The following is an 18,174-nucleotide window of genomic DNA, read 5'->3' on the forward strand; positions in this document are numbered from 1 at the left end:
GCGCACTGCTTATTGTCTTCGACCAGAGAGGCAACAAAGAGCTGCCAGCTCAAAATGAGTCAAGGGCTTTGTCCTCACTCCTCATGTCCTTTCTTCCATGATTCCTCAGACTAAGATAGTTTAGTCACTGCTTTACTTGGTCATCATATTAGAATCATAAAGGTTTACTGAAGAAAGGAATGTGAACAACAGAGGCAAGCATAACATATAAACTTGGAAGGCATGCTCATATATGATAATGCATGGCAAGCACTACAACTATAGTATGAGAAGGCTACTGGTATCTGCAAATGGAAACACAGAGGTAGAGAGAAGTGGAACAAGACATGCTGGTTGATCTAAGAACCTCTGTAGAGCACAACAAAGCAAGGAAGAATGGCGTTGGGATGAAACACAAATAGCTCGTCCAGATTAGAGTGGGTTGCTGCTGGGCCAGCGACTGAATCATACTCCTCAGTGGCATCTCGGCTCTTCTTCACTCTCCCTGCGATCACCCTGCAAACCAGCATTGCTCTCTTCTCGCCCTCCGACGAGACCTGCGCTGCGGCATGCGCCCCTCCGCTGGTGGCCATGGTTTGGATCTTCCCGAATTCATCAACGCCGAAACCATCTCGCAGAATGCTACACACGCTGCAACGCGGGATCGATCGGCACAGGTTGGTGGATCCGTCAAGCCCAAGGGAGCACGAAAGCGTGGTGCAGTGGAACCTGAGGAGCTCATTGCCATCGGCAACGCACCTCGGGTGCTTGTTTTGGAGCCTGTTGCAGCTGCTCTTGATGGAGTCTCTGTAGTCCTCGAACCTTGAGATGGTCTTCTGGGTGTTGTGGACCTTGAGTATCCTGTCGATCTTGCAGATCGGAGCTTGCTTATCGAGCCAGCTTGACCGGAATATTATCTCAATTATCTTTCTGCTGGTGTCTTCTGCACTCAGTTCAGATGCTGTAGGGAGAACACACAATTCATAATAAGTAGGACATGAAAAATTCACTGTTTCACTATTCACTTTCTTGTATGGAAAGGGAGTGGATGAACTAATGGAGGAAGAAGAAGGAGAAGTCTCAAGTACGTCAGAAGATGAGCCAAAACTTCATACAAAATTGGAATCAAGGATAAAGATTAGGATTAATGCTTCCATTTGAAGAAGCAGTTGGCATTATTTAATTGAGTCGACTGCTGTCTTACTCAGTTACTCACCCAAAACTAAGATATTTCATAGAGCTAATTTACTTTGTCGAGGTTTCTTCATGTTGGAAGCTAAATCAGAGATGAAACTATTCTGAATAAGTGACATTGGAATTCACTGAAGGAACAAAAGATTCAAGAGAAAAATGAGGAGTTACCTGCGTGCATTGCTGTCTGGTGGAGCTCTAAATCATCAGGCTTCATAAAAATCTCCCCACTGTCAGGACAAGGACTGATGGTGAGCCTCGTAGAAGCATCTCTGGAAGGCCCGATAAGAGGATCAGCAGTAAGATGACACTCGTAGCACCCAGAAAAACCCCTTAGATTCATTGCTCCAAAAGATCCTCCAAGAGAAGAAGATAAAGAAGAGGAGGAGGAGGAGGCAGTTATGGAAGCAGATGAATTAGAAGTAAAGGAAGTGGAAATAGCCCCACTGGTGTCATTACAAGGGGCTTTCAAAGATCTACTGGAACTATTGCAGCTACTGCTTAAAGCTAATTTCTTATTGACTTGAGCTGTAACTGCTTCTGGGCTCAACACACATGAACTGTCCCTCATTCTGCATAGGGACACAGAACATCCAATCTTCCTGCGGCTCTTCTTCTTCTTCTTCTTCTCTACTTCTTGCTGATATCTGTATGAGAACAAGTCTCTCAGGGATCCCCAAGAAGATCCATTGCCTGCTTCCTTATGTGCTTGCTTCTTACTCTTGCAGTTCCGGTTGATGGTTCTACTGGCACCACTGGCTTCTGTCATTGGGGAAGAGGTCTGCTTGCTGGGCTTATGGTGCTTCCTTGCTTCTGCCATTGGAGATGGGAGCTGAAGTGGATTCTCCTCTTCTAGGATCATACCAAGCTGATGGGAAAGATAAGAGGTACTCGAGTCATGGGGATAGTTCTTTTCTATTGGTGAAGCTGCAAGTGAGGTTCCCTTGTGTCTGTAGTGAGGGTCCAGTTGGGAATTTGAGTTAAATTACATAGCTTTTACAGGATGTTTACATTAACAAATGCTGTCCTTTACATAAGATCAAACCAAGTACAGGTAAATTAAGGCCAGAAACACTTGCTAAGACAATGTTGTGTGGTCCATGGAGGAGACAACTGGGAAATGGTGCTCATTGGTCATCAGTCATGATAGCTTCCCTTCACTGCAGAAGATCATGTGCTGACTCTTGACAGCATGATATCCAAATTACACAAGGTGCAAATATGAGCTTATCTTGAGCAAAATCAATCTCTTTGGGGCCATTCTAAAAAGCATCACTAGGCTCAACTGGTGTGTCTTTTTAGTCACTGTTATAATTCAACCAAGTGGCTAACTAGTTCAAGAACCCCAAAAGTCCCAAAAACATTAACCCTGGAGAAAGAAAATACAAGGTATGTCCAAGCAGAAATCTAAAAGTTTATAAGAGCTAATTCATTTGAGTGAAAGGGGAAATACTAAGCAATCTTTAGGTGGTCTTTGATGTTTGTTTGTGCTCTGCACATTGTTACAGAAAATTCTATATCCCAATCTTGATTTATCTGTCAAAAGGTTCCATTGTATTCTTACAGGATTTTCCACCAGCTATTCAAGGATTAAGTTGAAGGATAATATGCCAAATGGCTCAGTGAATTCTTCTTTAAAGCAACAAGAATGACACTGAATCAGTACTGTCGAGATCAAGTGAAAATTTGACGAACTGCAAGTGTGAATCAGTACATCAATAAACAATAAACAGATCATATCTCAGTACTGCTAAGTAGGTGCTGTTTGGTGAAAGATCAGTACAGGCCAAATGTTTATCTTTCAAAGTATAATTCCCTTTCAGTGGTTCACAATCACAAAAGTATTATTATCACATACCTTACAACTCCAATGATTCCAGCATATTGCACCTAAAAATTGCCACCAGTAGATCATGAGTGAATGCATTAATTCGGTATTGGCAATCACATAAAGCACTATTCCCTTATTCTATTTAAAAATCTTCCTACTCTAATGATTCCAGCATCTTCTTTGTCTACAACAAATGGATATATCAAGCACGCAACTAAAGCACATAGGAAGAAGAGCCTTTTTGAGTACTACCAAACTGTAGCTAGTAAAACATATGACTGCATGCATCAGTTCCTAGTTTTGAAGATGATAAAAGCCACCCACGAAATCTGTGTAATGATAGATAAGAATCTGGGAGATCAATCACCAGGACTCCTAAGGTTAAAAATATGAAAGTGGGCAAATCAAAGCAGATTAACAATTTGCAGTGAGGAAATTATAGATGGAAGCAAAGCAATTCATACGACCAACAAGTGAGACTTTTCATGGCCACAGTAAACGAAAGGCCTCCGAATGCACAAAACTCCCAACCTGCGTGGGTAGGATGACTTCATCAGTGCAATGATAGAATACAAATATGTAAACCATGCTGCAATTATAACCTTAAAATTTCCAATGACTTGACAGTTCAACATGATATTAATCATGGTAGATCATGGGTAACAGCAGACACTTGACTTTCAGCACCCAACAAAAGCAGAATTCAGCCTTGCTCTCCAATTGAGAACTTAAAGTTACTGCAGGAGAATTTCTGATAAATTTAGAGGCAGCAAAAGAGTACCTGGTACTGCTAACATTTAGGTTCCCACATTTGCTAGATATTTCTTGTGCAGTCTGTTCTTCAACATGACCAGGGATGATCCCAGCTGCCACCGACTGAATTGAGCTACTCAATGGCACCAGTTAAATCTCCATATTAGTTATGTTACAGCTCATGCATCATGATTCCACCCAACAGAAAAGCGAAAACTACATGCACATGCATGCAAAACTCTGCTCATCTCTCACACCTCCACGATGTAAGGTAACTAGCTTGTTCCAGTATAATGACAAGAACAACCTTGGACTTCTGACAAACGTACAATGTCATAGAACATTCACTTGCCAAAGCTTACATTCTTAATTAAACAAATAAGAAATAGTTAAATTTATTGGGCCCATGTTGCATTCTCCACTATATCAATATCAAGTACATGTTTGTACTAGGCTAAATATTAGAGAGCAATCCAGTAAAATGACATGCCATGTTTTCTAACCTCTCATGTGAGGCAGAATAACAAATTCAGAGTAAAAATTATGGCTCAGAACAAAAAAGGTAAACTCCAAAGTGCTGGAAATGGTATCACTAGACATCTAATGAGCTCCCACTCTGTCCCGAGGTATGAGACGCAACTCTGAGCCATGCTTCAGAAATACATTACCTGCATAAGAATATAACTTAGCAGAAATGCACAGTGAAATGATGATGCAAAATCACATTTTTTTATGTGGAATAGGAAATTCCAATTAAAATTACAACTGACAAGGTCTACTGAGCTTCTGAGAGGAAGAAAAAGGAAATTGGAGAGAGGTTGCAAAAGCAAATGAGTATATGATACATTCTGAAATAACAGTGAGTAAACATGGGAAGAGTTCACATCATGTTGCAACAAATTGACTTTTGAGAATCAGTTTGAACAAAAGCAAAACTATAACTCCAGGAAATGTGCATCTTCAGAAAATGACTGCTTATAATATATCTTAAAAGCCTCATACAAGGTGATGCTCCACTTCTTGGTTACCTCTCAATGTCCTCAGGTATCGGGCTGAAATTGCTTATTACAAACTACAACACGCCTTTTTGTTTGCTGTTCCATCCAAAATTCTTCCAAAGTCCAAAGGCATTTTGGAGCAATTGCTCCATGGTCAAACGAGCTAAAACTACCATTACAGCACTTCTATAACCTGCCAGCTAATTAGTACTTAAGGCAAGTTAATCTATCCCCTAGATTTCCTAGGCTACAAATCTAGAACAAATTTAGCATGTCTTATGATAATCATAACTACCAAGGTTTCAACAGTTGCCATTGCAACTCGCTTTCATTGCTGAACCCATTTGATAACTCATACTCGCCAACAATTTCTCAAAATACTTGAAAGGAGTTTCTTGCAAGTCAATAGTATGGGCAGAAAGGTACAAGTAGGCCTTTCCTTTAAATTACTTATAAACATGAACTAAAAAGTTGATTGACACCAACTATCCAAGTAAAAAAATGGAATGAATCATTGGAGAATGTTCGTGTCTATCTAGGAATACAAATTTTCAAGAGAACTGGCTATATTTGCAATCTCTACTTTGAATACACAACTTTGACAAGCAAATTTCTCAATGTTCCATGTGAAGATCCTCAATAGTTATTCCCTTTGTCCTCTCTATAGTATCACCCCATCGCTCAACTGAAATACTAGAAAGGTACAACCAATCAACTTAAGATACAGTATCAAAAAAATGGATTAAATACCATCAAGTTCCTTCTCTTACACTCATTGTGTCATAACAAGCCATAAAACTGTCAATTTCATCCACCCCTAGACCCCAAAGAATTGTGCAAACTAAGATAATCAACTACGTATATGGTTAGGAATAATAACACACATGAAAAAGCCTAATATAACCCAAATCTGTAACACAGCAGATAGATAATCATTTCTATCCAAATCTCATATGTGACAGAATCTAACCAACTTTAATATTCTAAACGTGTTCAGACGGTCCTAAATATCAGGTACAAATCATAGTTATTTCTGCATTTCTCACACTCTTAAGGATTATTAACTCAAGATTCTTCTGAATAACACAAAAACCATCATTCTCTGGCCACCTTGTCATTTAACAAAAAATGACTCATTCTTAGTGCTCAAACAATTTCTTCTCCAAGTGGAAGAACAGATCTGAAGATTTTCTTGTAATGAACAAGGTATTGCCGATCATGGTGCAAATAATATCAGTCCAGTATCTGAAGATTTTGAACTCATAACTACAAAAATTCCAATTGGGATATCCTGATGATGAAAAACTAGGGGCAGACCCAAATTCTGATTGCAACCATAAACGTGTCAACATAATCCAACTTTCAAACATTGCATGAAAAATAACAACTTCTGTGGAAAATAAAGAAAGCAACAGATAAGGAAAAGCGGGAACATGACAGCATACCTGCACTTTGTTGCGGATTAATACCCACGCCATCTGCAAGAGAGAAAAGAACATGACTTTAAAGTAATGCACAGATAAATATTATAAAAAATGAATTACAACTATTCTCGAGTACAAATATTCTACATCCGCCGAGGAAATTATCTCAATCCATTACATTGCAGTGAAACATAAACCTAAAAAGCAATTCACCATGGCTTTTCATTTTGCTCTTGATCTACATAAGGAACAGTGCAACGTGGGAATCCACATATTGTATGTCCTCCAGAACGTCAATTTCGCATTAAATGTACAACTCTACTGAAGCCATATACGGCGAATTACTAAACTTTTTTTATAAATTTCACAAGAAAACCCCGAAAGAAAAATTACAAATACAAAAATCCTCACACGATCATGAAATTATGCCAAAATTCAACCATTTCCTTCGACTGCAGATTCCAATCCCAAACTACCAAGGGTTCAGTTATACCATTGGTGATGATGGCGCTGGTCTGAGGGGGGACCTTGAACTCCTCCGCGGCGAATTTTAGCACCGCAGTAAAGGGGGCCGCCTCCGGAACGCTGAAACTGAGATCGGATCGACCGATCAAGGGAAAAGAAGCAAGGGTGAGCCAAAACTCTAGAAATCGAAGAAAAAAGACACAGACGACGGCAGCGAGGGGGCAGGGAGTCTCACACTTTGTAAGGGAGCTTCGGATCGGAGGTCAGAATCACCTTGAACGACACCTTTCCACCGCCTGCCGCCGATGCCGATTCCATGTCTCCCCGTGGCGGAGGTCTCCCAACACAGTGAGAGAGAGAGAGAGAGAGGAATACGTACGTAAATAACTGAAATGTTATATTCCTTACGAACGGTCTACTGTTATATTGAACATACCATGCCGTTATTTATGTTATTATCTCTACACGAGAAGATATTAGACAAGTCATGTAGAAGAATAATATTTTTTATTTTTTTTCAATAATATCAAGAAAAAATAACTAAATTATATATATATATATATATATATATATATATATATATATATATATATATATATATATATATATATATATATATATATATATATATATATATATACACACACACGAGAGCATTATATATATGCGAGAGCATTTATGACTTGATTATAGTTGTATACCCCAAATGCGGTTCGGTTCGGGTCCAGACGACGGAAGATCTTTCCGAGACGACGTTCGAATTCGTCGAGGTGGTCTGATGCGGTGGTCGGGACGAGGTTATTGTTTCCTCCGGGTAGGAACTCCTTGCCTTCATGTCCGGCGGGGACCTTATACTTCGATCAAGTCATATGATAGCGGTTAGGGAATCTTTTTCTTCCTCCCATTCTCGATGAACGAGAGGGTATTTATAGGGAAGCTTATTGCTTCCCGAGCTGCCCGTTTGCAGGGGGTAGGCTGGTAGCGTCTGACACTGGTGTTGGCGTGGCATGAAGGATTGAGCTTGAGTAGGGTGTTAATGTGCCTCGATCGACGTTCCAATCTGTATTGACCAGGTACTGTGAGGCATTATTTGGGGACAACTAACGTCACACGAGTCTTATCGCAATTATTATCCTCATCAGATAAATGATTTTTTCGACTCAAATCCTTTTGATGTTTTAAGTTAATAGTCATTAATGATAGAGTAAATTTAATAAATAATAATAAATCTCTATTATCATGCCTAATGTAACTTTTTATATTAATCCAATTGAGAGGAATATTTCAAGACTATTTCTTCCCCTATCTATCATTTTTGGATATATTTAAAATATTTTCTTATCAATATTTTGAACCGATGTACATGTAGTCGAGTTGTCAATCAGATTATGCTTCTCATCGCTGACTGCATTATCACATTGCGTTGCCACGTGTTGAATTATTATTGGAGAAAAATATACATCTCTTATCGATCAATATCTATTGAGCTATTTTGATTATTTTTTGATTCATCCTAGTAAAATACCTATGTATATGTCAATTAATCACTCATAACAAGTGAAGGATAAAGATACGAAGGTAAATGATGGAGTGACTCTTTGCCAATGTAGGTTCATATATACATATTATTTTCAATTATCGATGAGTTTTTGAACCCTTAATTATTGATAAATAGATATGATAATATTATTATTTTTCCACCATTCTCAGCTGCAAAACCAACCGATAATTCCTCATCCGATTTGATGATTGATGTGGTCACCGAACTATGTGGACTATGTGGATTTGCCATGGAGACATGGCAGACCGTGCAAATGCATGGCCACCACATGTTCGCGTGGGGCATTAAATGGCATCACACCACATGTTGACTGGTTCAAAGGTGGCATACGACGGAAGAACACCTTTCACCGATAAGCTTCCACGGCCGACAGAAACAGTTCCCTTTGCTTTCCGATTAATGCTCCTCACAACCGACGACATGTCGCTGTACGCAAAGCACCGGCGTTCGAGGCTGGAACGATTGAATCCTGTGGCGTTTGTGAGTTCTCTACTTGTATCTTTTGATGACCTATATTTATTATATATATAATTATCCATATATTTTTTTAAAATAATTTTAAATAATCTTTTGAAATTAACTTTTGATACACGTAATATTCACTCAATAAAAATACGATACATAATAATCAGATAACAAAGACGTGCATAAAAACTAAGTCAAAATCCATTACAAGTCAGATGTCAAATTCAAGTTGATCAGATCGACTGAGCTATAAATTAAGAAGAGAGAAAAGAATCCATCGAATGCTCGTCAATTTCCTTGTGGATTAAAACGATTAAAGAACTGAGAGGACGTTGTCGTTGAGGTTGACCGGATTCTGTTTGACTTATCCGTCCGATCGTGTTCGATGCCGACGAGGAATGTCGACCGAGTCAAGTTTCTTCGTGCAGTGTGAATCCGCCGACCACAGACCCCGATTCGTCCAAGGTTGGGCTAATTAACTGGACGCGTTGTTGGCTGATGTGGCAATTGATCATTGGCTCGAGTCCAATTCCTGCCGACTATGGCAAACCACGTGTACGATGTGCGATCCGTGTTGCGTTTGGTGATCGTCTTAATCACGACAACATATAAAATATCTTTCTCATCTTAACCTTAATTAATTAATTATTTATTTAGTAACCAAATTTCTGAGATTAGCTAAACTCTAATTATTTATTAATTAAAATTTTACCTAAAAAGGTTTGAATATTAAGTTTTAATCAAATGATGCCTGTTTGATTGATTTTTATGCGTCATCAATTTGACGAAAATATCCTCGATCCACCCGTCGTCGCCTCCTGCTCCCCGCTTTCTCCGCCGCCCGGCCTTCTTCGGCGTGGTGTAAGCAGCGGGTAGAGCCGAGGCGGGAGGCGAGGACGGCGGAGATCCGATATCCCATCCGCGGCGTCCGCTTGCTCAGCACCTTCGCCACCGCCGAGGAGGCGATCGCGTCCCGGCTCAAGGAGTAGAAGCACTGCCTCCGGCGCCCCCCGCCGCGGAGGACTCTGCTTCCTCCTGTTCGTCTTCTTCCTCTCTCGTAGCAGTGGGAACAGCGGCGAGGGCGGCAGAGGAAGGGCGGGCGGCGGGAAAGGGGGGAGGAGGATGGGGAAGGGACGGGAAGAGGGAAGGGAGGAGCCACCGCTCGTGGTGGGAGGAGGCGGTGGCTGCGACGACGACGACGACCGAGGGCATTTTAGTCAAGTTGATGAAAAAAGAACGCCCTAATTAAAAACAAATTAAGGGGATATTATTTTGATTAAAACTTAATATGAAGGACTTTTCTAAATAAAATATCCTATATTTATTATATATCACACCGACGTTAACGACCCACAATCTCACCCACCACCGCCTCCACGGTCAAACCACCGTTTGAACGCCGCTTTAACCCCACTCGAGCTAACATTGCTCCTCCCCTTCATATGACGGCGTTAATTGCTGCCACGTGCTTTCCTGTGCTCTATCCATATCTCTCTCTCTCTCTCTAAACATGTGTATATATGCATATATTTATGAATCGGATCGTCACGTTTCGAGTGGTTTTGAGCGGCTCGTTCGCGGCAGAGGAGCCAATAGCGAAGCTTGCACGCGCGTCAAGGTGGCTAACCTTCAGAGAGAATCCGCTGGCGACGTCATCTGGCTCGATGACGGGGGCGAAAGAGTGCCCGTGCCGTCGACGAGGGCGAGAGGGACGAGGCTGGCGGCGTCGTTCGTGGAGCAGGAGATGTCCGTGATGGTGTCAACGCTGGCGCGCGTGGTAGCAGGAGAGGATGGCGCGTCTCTGCCGTCCTTACCGTCGAGTGGCGAGCAGAACGGTGGCGGCCGGCAGATGCAGGGGAGGGAGAGCTTCGTGCGCGAGGAGGTGCCCAGGTTTTGCATTACGTTCGGGTCGTCTCCGGGGGGGTCATCGTCGTCGTCGTCGTCGGCTTCGGCAGCTGGTTCGAGTACTCGAGCGGTCCATTTCTGTTCCTCTGTAGCGTCTACGTTTCATTTCATGTATTCTGTCGTTCTCGAACAGGAAGAGAGCAAGCTCGAGCGGAGCAAGGGGGCAGGAAAAGGTTCCGAGGAGTGCGGCAACGCCCCTGGGGCAAATGGGCCGCGGAGATAAGAGACCCGCACAAGGCGGCCCGCGTCTGGCTCGGTACCTTCGACACCGCCGAGGCGGCCGCCCGGGCCTACGACGAGGCCGCCCTTCGGTTCCGAGGAAATAGAGCCAAGCTCAACTTCCCCGAGGACGCCGGGGTTCGACAAGCGCCGGCAGCCGCGCCGTCCGCCGCTCCTGCTGCTCTCCTGGAGTCCCGACCCTTCGACGCCATGAGGGATTACTGGGAGTACTCGAGGCTGCTGCAGGGAGCAGAGGATGGCCGAGGGATGCCTCCGCCTGCTTTGTTGGATGAGACGGTGAGTTGCAGAGCTACTCCTGCTTCTCCTCTCACTGCTGCTGCTGCTGCTGCTGCTGCTGCTTCCGGTCATCCCTTATCTCCACTGCTCTATCCACCAGCATCAGAGCAACAGATGGAGTATCTTCAACTTCCACCTTGGACTGAATCCAGCCATTATCCTCCATCTTCCACGTCGGGATAGAGATAGACTTACTGTGCCTAAGAGATTATTCCTTCACCTCTTTCCATCTCGTTTTCCTACACATACTTCTCTTTAGCTTCTTCCATATTGTATTGCTAGAATTCTGACAGGAGAAAGAACATTAATTCCTTTATTTTATTCACCAAATTATGCTTTTTTCGCACACAAGTTTAAGATGCTTCTAAAGGAAAATACTCACTGGGTATTCGAAGAAAGGATGTTTCTTGGAAACCCGAGCAGAAACGTGAATTGAGCGGTGCAGTTGGATTCCAGTTTTAAGCTATCTGCTTGGATACCAGAAAGGTGTTCTTGTCGTGGCGCGGTGGTCAATGAGTTGATGGATGTGATTTCACTTGAATGTTTTGACGCGGACACTGGAGAATCTTTGTGGTAGCGATGACTGAATCCTCACAAATGCTTCATTGATCTTTGATACGATCTTTTTCTTTCCTTCTTTGTAATGAATGATGAGGAGAATTCGGGGGTGGTGAGTCAATATAGGCATGTCGAAAACATCCATATAATTTGAGTAGTATATATATAAATATAAAATTAGATCGTCTTCTCCTCTCCTTACGTACACACAAGTATGTGATGGCGAAGGTTGCTTAAGACGGTTGTTTACGTTTGTGACACAGCTGACCGACCTGCAACTCGATCGGTCAAACCAGACAGATAGGATTGGCAAGCAAACACGGAGGAGTCCAGTCCAACAAAGAGAAGTGGCTCACACTTCACCGGAGTCTTGAGGCGCAGGCAAAGGGACCAAAACCACATATGAATTCGTTTTCGTTCCTTATTGGTGCTCTTCTGGGTTGGGGTGTATCCTCATAGGTATTCGTGGACCGACATTGGTCAAACAAAAAGGACATCTCATTTCAGCCTCGTCGACGTTGACAAGAAGGGAAGGGTTCCATTTTTCTTCTTTCTTTAAATATGGAAGAACAAGTTAGCAAAAATGACATGACATGTATTATCACGAGAACGACACCGTACAAAAAACCATATAATCATGATTAAAAAAAGGAGTTACTGTTTAGAATCTTTTTTTTACTATTGATAAAATTTTATTATTTATAATATCTTTTAAATTAATAAAAATAATATTTTACTATTTACGATCCATCTTGTGCACCTCTCTAGTGTTTTTTTGTCGTCAATCGTCATTTTCGTGCTTTTTATCGATGGATCAATATCTTATTCTCTAATTTATCCCTAAGTTTATACTCTAAACTTCCTCGTTGTCCCCTCAACACTATCCTCAAGGAAGAACACGATGAAAAGAGAGAAAAAAATATTGATCATTATCTCTACATGTCATCAATCATCATTCCCTAACCTATCTTTACATGTCATCAATCGTCATTCCCTAACCTGTGCTTTTTATCGATCAACACCCTTAGTCTATCCCTCAAACTTGATCGTTCTCCCCTCAGCACTATCCTCAAGGAAGAATAGGATGAGGAGAGAGATACAAATATTTATCAAAAAATAATTTTGAAATATTAAAATACAATTATAAATCATAAATAGAAATTGCAAACAATAATCCCCTAAAACAATAACATTATATTGACACGATAAATAGACAGATGCTCTACAAACAGCAGACAAGTATCTTACGGGAAAAAAAAAAGGGATTATTCATATTAACATAATATTAAAAGGATTTTTCCTTGCACAAAATTTTATCACACATAATGTTCAGAAAATGATATAAAGTAATCCAAATTTGTTTATATAGCATGATGATGGCAGTGAGACTATATATAGGTAGTGCAATCTACGATCATAACATAAAAATTCAAATTCACCGCCTGCGTCGAGCGGTGGGAGGAAGCTTCTCAGAAGGCCCTGTAGGCAGCAGCTGCCCGCTCTCCCGCTCTATTCGCCTCTTCAACTCTCTAAGAATTCGAATCTGACCCAGCTTTTCCGGAGATAACTTCTCCCAGTAGATTCCTACATATGCAAGAAACTTCAGGATCGGCTAATCTTGGCACTAAATTTAAGTGAACGAAGTACATAGATTCAATATGATCCCACCCTGAGGCTTTGGGATTCTTGTATTGGTGTAGATGATCTGAGTTGGAGTGCAGATAATGTCAACTGGCACATCATGAACTAAGAGCTTCTCAACGGGGATATCATCCACCAATTGCTTGTCATGAACTGGAAGAACACGCATGATAATGTTTCTGATGTTACACGTAAAACACCAAATGGGACGACTGAAAAGATACAATATTACCAGATGTTACTATCATCGCGTTGTCATCTATAGCTCCCATATAACGCAGCATCCCATACTCGAGTTCTGCAAAACCCTACATTGTATATCACCAAAGAAAAAATGATGCCAGCTGAATGTTAGGCAATACCACATTAAAAACATCAACAGCTTACCTCACCCTTGCCCAGTCGTGCTCCTGTTGTTGGATCGACTGCAACTGAACCAATAACTATCAAATCAACTTTTATTTTTTCATCCAGACCAATTGGTCGGCCATATTTCACAGCTCCTACAGAGGTACATGCCTCCAAAATGGAACCAGAAGGCAGTGTCTGAGATGCCAATACTGAGAAAAATCCAGTCCTCAGTCGTGGTTGAGGAGTCAGTAACTTCTTTCCACCTGCATACACCGAATCAAGCTGCAATCAGAAAATGGGCAAACCACGATCAGCAAAGATGACATGCGAGGAACCACTGGGCATTGGTTAATGTTAACTGAACTAATTGGCAGAAATATGTGATTTCTAACAAAGTCTTCAGTCCAAGAAACTACAGAACATTTTTAAGAGGGAACATACAATAACAGAACATTGAAGACTAATAAATGTAATGTACAATAAAAGAATAAACTTCTTAAGAGTTTACTCATCTTATTGCAGATTGAACAAAAGAGATTAGTATAAAACAACAGAGGCCTGCCCATGCCATACCTTTCTGCAGCATGCCATGGACCACGAAAAAAGTGTTGTTGTAGTTATGTTACCAGTATACACCGCATCGGCATCCATTATTATAATCCTAAGTGATAAAAGTACTATCTAAAATAACAAAGATGGCTACAGAATGTGCCAGTTCCTCTTCCTCTGCTACTGAGTAGTGCTGCAAAGTCCTTGTTAGACGGATCATTTGCTCCATTGTCTTACAAGTTAACCGTTTCAAATTTCTATTGATTCTTAACCAATGAAGCTTGTCATAGAAGTGAAGTACATATCAATTGCAGCAAGTATTAACAAAAACAACGGTGCACATCAATAAAGATATGTGGATCTTGTATGGTAGGACATGTTGAAAAAAAAAATCTCCAAAATAAACCTAGCATGCAGCATTTATTAATTGCTTTCATGTATGTTCAAAATCTACTATCAGGGGAAGCATTTATTACATTATTTTGTTCTTGTAAGTTGTCAGGTGTAAAAAGGTTGTAGAGCAGATAATATAGACTTTGCAGGTTGCCAACAATGGGGCATTGTGACAGCTTCCAGGTACCTCTATAAATGGTACTTCGGTGGTAGGAGCTAACATGAGAAATCTCCAACCAACATTACATTCCATCCATTCTTCTCTCATAATTCTTTACTTCTTTTCATGTTTGCATTTTATATTTATGAAGTTTATGTTCTAACTTTGTTGGGAAAGAATGTTAAAGAACTGGTCCTCATAGAGAATCGCCAGATGAAGCCAGAATTGGATGTATGTTTGGAGCACATTTGCTAAGCTCCCTGCATGAGTGGGTACAAATGTGCTTAGAGCAATGCTATCCATTCCTCTACCCAGACCAGACACTCTCTGGCCTCTTTCCTAGTATTTTGTTGATTATTCTTAAGCTACCTTAAAAGGACTTTTTACTTTCATTACCATGCTATTAAAAATTGATTTCAAACAGTAAGTCCAGCAGATCTGAGTTCATTAACACAAAATAGTTCAATCAAACATGACCAGCAGATACATCATCCATTTCAATTACCAAGTTCTACATTTCTGGTGTTTTGACATTTGCAACTATTTGTTGCCATTTCATTCTTCAGGAGCCGATATAGAGAAAGACTAAAAGGAGAAATGACAAAAAAGAAGAAGAATGCACTAGAAAAGAAGAAGAATGCACTAGAATGTGCACGATCTTTGGATCATACATTTATATATGGAACACCAATTTGAAAATCTTTATCAAAGCAATAACACAAAGATAATAGCATCATCAGTTTTTGAGTTTCTGAGAGATGAAAACACACAATGTTCAAACTAGAGTTGCACATGTGCAATGTGTGATAGAACTTGCAGCCACAAACATCCATCTAAATCAGGTCTGGTCTATTTACATGCTCAATGAGCTAATAAAAAATTTCACAGACGGTGTGTAGATGAGGGAATTTGGTTCCTTCAACATTTTATTTCTTACAAGTAGTATTGTACACAGTTTACAAAGAAATGGCACTTCTCCATGTTCAGGCAAGTTTTGACATTCTAAGTTAGGGTGGTGAAGCACAAATAATCCATGCAATTAACCTACTACAACAAATGCATATATACAAAAACAAAAAAAATATGCAACAGTGAATCATAGCACGTTTGGAGATGGGACAGTTGACCAACCTGTAAGTGTCAAAAACCGAACTTGTTTCTGAAAATAGAGTTGCACATGTGCAACGTGTGATAGAACTTGCAGCCACAAACATCCATCTAAATCAGGTCTGGTCTATTTACATGCTAAATGGGCTAATAAAGAATTTCACAGACAGTGTGTAGATGAGGGAATTTGGTTCCTTCAACATTTTATTTCTTACAAGTAGCATTGTACACTGTGTACAAAGAAACAGCATTTTTCCATGTTCAGGCAAGTTTTGACATTCTAAGTTAGGGTGGGGAAGGACAAATAATCCATGCAATCAACCTACTACAACAAATGCATGCATACAAAAACAAAAAAATATGCAACAGTGAATCATAGCATATTTGGAGATGGGACTGTCGACCAACCTGTAAGTGTCAAAAACCGGACTTGTTTTTGAGGCGAGTCAGGGTTGACCTTCACACATTGGGCCTTTTGAAACACATCCAACTTACCTAACTTAATCCCAACAGATTTAAACCACTTCAGCAAATTAATAAAAGGTGTACATCTAAAAGTACAATAAATTTAGATACACAAAAAAGGAACAAAAGGACAAAGAAGCATGAATAACATGCCAAAAAAGCACATGAATTTAATACAGAGTACCAAACAATCTCTAATCTCAATCCAAACTTAAACGATCAACATAACAAGGAAAAGCAATAAGTCCTGTCAGAGACATGTACCATGAGAGTAGAACTTATAATCGTGAGAGAACATCAAATTTTCACTGGCAACATGCCCCACAACTTCCATTCCCAACCTCCTGACCTCATAATTACGTGTAGAATAAGATACCTAGCATATACGCTCATTTTCAGTAGTTCAAAATTGGACATATTGACTGCTTGCAGCCTTATGTAACCTATTGATGGACAATAAAAGATGGTAGCAAAATCTAGTAACAATATGTTACTCCATATGCTGGATGATTTTTATCATTGAATCTCGGAATAATCAAGGTGAACTTTAGATCATGATCGTTTAACACAATGATTAGAAAACATAGATGTTTCCCAAATCTACTCGCTATAACCATATATACCTTGAGGTCTCCAAAAGGTTTGTACCCTTGAAGATCCCCAATTTCTCGGTTGCTCTTCGGTCACAACTACTTTGTGGCCCTAATGAAGTCTTTGCTGTATATAGAGGATGATATATTAGTAACGACTGGCAAAACAATTCATACTAAATAGTTGTAGAAATGAATCGCAAAGTAAGAAGATAAATTAAGAAGCCAACCGAGTCAGCGGCTAAGGCAGCGCCGGCAAAATTAGGGATGCGGTGGTGGACGGGGCGAGGGTTCCGCGCGATATCTTCCGCCTCCAAGAGATCCCAGACACGCTTCCGGATCTTCCACTTCCAAGCCTTGGGATCCCCTCCTTGTCCCTCACCCTCCGCATCGGAGGCAGCGGCGGCGGCAGCCATAGACGCTCGGGCCTCCGCGTCGAGGCGGAGCCTCTCGGCCTCGAATGCTGCGGGGTCGAAGGAGGAAGATGAGGAGGCGCCGTCCACTCTTGCGGCGGCGGGAGCACCCGGAGGCCTCGGGGAGGCGGCGTAGGAGCGGCGGCGTAGCTGGGGCCAGCGGAGAGGAGCGGCGGGAGGCCACCCAGCGGCGCGGTGGAGGGAGAGCGGCATTATCATCTACTCGGCGACGGCAATTTGTCCTACGCCTTCGGCTACGGGAGCCCAAAACTAACCTGTTAACACGTGGCGTCGCGTTACATCCCGATCCACTAGAGGCCACCTCAAGTGGCACGTAGCGTCCCAATATTCCTCCACGTGTCAGCCCCTGCTGCAACGATCATAAATTTAACTCCAAATCTCTCTTTGGTATATATCTATTCGATTGAAATTATCATCTAATCTCTTGCTAATTAAACATGTTATCAGAGCTATTATTAAAGATTTCAGTTGAAATCAACGAAACTAGATCAGGACCATCCATTTCTCGGAGCCGTACCTTATCACTCTCCAGGTGTAGAGCAACTTTCGTGATGGCATGATGATACGGGTGACGGTAATGATGCGTTGAGGCACATGGTAAAGTGGGCATGTTACGCGGAGTACTCTGTCATTGACCGTCGGATTTTTCAGTGTCGAATCGAACGGGCAATCGACAGCCACAGGAGTCCCACAGCACGCACGTGGCTACCCATTCGGAGACTGACGAAGGATCGTCTACTCCTCTTCGTCTACCTTAGATGGACGATTGGGTCCCTGTGGGCTCCATGGTGTTTGTTCAATCACAAGAGCGGTATCGAAACGTCCAATGAAAGGATTG

General features: G+C 41.4%; 3 protein-coding genes across 5 annotated transcripts; 1 reads left to right on the plus strand and 2 right to left on the minus strand.

The window, feature by feature from the left end:
• Positions 1–182: 182 nt before the first annotated feature.
• LOC135615030 (ubiquitin-fold modifier 1) lies at positions 183–7,037 on the minus strand. Of its 2 annotated transcripts, XM_065112995.1 has the most exons (5): positions 6,915–7,013; positions 6,588–6,767; positions 6,198–6,230; positions 1,342–4,422; positions 183–940 (listed from the first exon to the last, which is right to left on the minus strand). In XM_065112995.1, exons 4-5 carry the CDS (start codon positions 2,030–2,032, stop codon positions 339–341), a joined length of 1,293 nt encoding a protein of 430 aa, XP_064969067.1. In that variant the 5' UTR covers positions 2,033–4,422; positions 6,198–6,230; positions 6,588–6,767; positions 6,915–7,013; the 3' UTR covers positions 183–338. The 2 variants fall into 2 exon arrangements, with proteins under 2 accessions (XP_064969067.1, XP_064969068.1); XM_065112996.1 differs by lacking the exon at positions 183–940 and having other exon boundaries at positions 4,141–4,422; positions 6,670–6,767; positions 6,877–7,037.
• Positions 7,038–10,162: 3,125 nt separating this feature from the next.
• LOC135615033 (ethylene-responsive transcription factor ERF110-like) lies at positions 10,163–11,404 on the plus strand. Its single transcript, XM_065113000.1, has 2 exons — positions 10,163–10,625; positions 10,706–11,404. The coding sequence occupies exons 1-2, from the start codon at positions 10,178–10,180 to the stop codon at positions 11,269–11,271; spliced, it is 1,014 nt and encodes a 337-aa protein (XP_064969072.1). The 5' UTR covers positions 10,163–10,177; the 3' UTR covers positions 11,272–11,404.
• Positions 11,405–12,926: 1,522 nt separating this feature from the next.
• LOC135615032 (5-formyltetrahydrofolate cyclo-ligase-like protein COG0212) lies at positions 12,927–17,580 on the minus strand. 2 transcript variants are annotated; one of them, XM_065112997.1, is made up of 6 exons: positions 17,133–17,578; positions 16,256–16,346; positions 13,675–13,901; positions 13,520–13,595; positions 13,315–13,440; positions 12,927–13,230 (listed from the first exon to the last, which is right to left on the minus strand). In XM_065112997.1, exons 1-6 carry the CDS (start codon positions 17,532–17,534, stop codon positions 13,082–13,084), a joined length of 1,071 nt encoding a protein of 356 aa, XP_064969069.1. In that variant the 5' UTR covers positions 17,535–17,578; the 3' UTR covers positions 12,927–13,081. The 2 variants fall into 2 exon arrangements, with proteins under 2 accessions (XP_064969069.1, XP_064969070.1); XM_065112998.1 differs by lacking the exon at positions 16,256–16,346 and having other exon boundaries at positions 13,675–13,920; positions 17,133–17,580.
• Between the last annotated feature and the right edge of the window lie 594 nt (positions 17,581–18,174).

The sequence above is a fragment of the Musa acuminata genome, chromosome BXJ2-6 (assembly GCF_036884655.1).
Source record: "Musa acuminata AAA Group cultivar baxijiao chromosome BXJ2-6, Cavendish_Baxijiao_AAA, whole genome shotgun sequence".
NCBI lineage: Eukaryota > Viridiplantae > Streptophyta > Magnoliopsida > Zingiberales > Musaceae > Musa > Musa acuminata.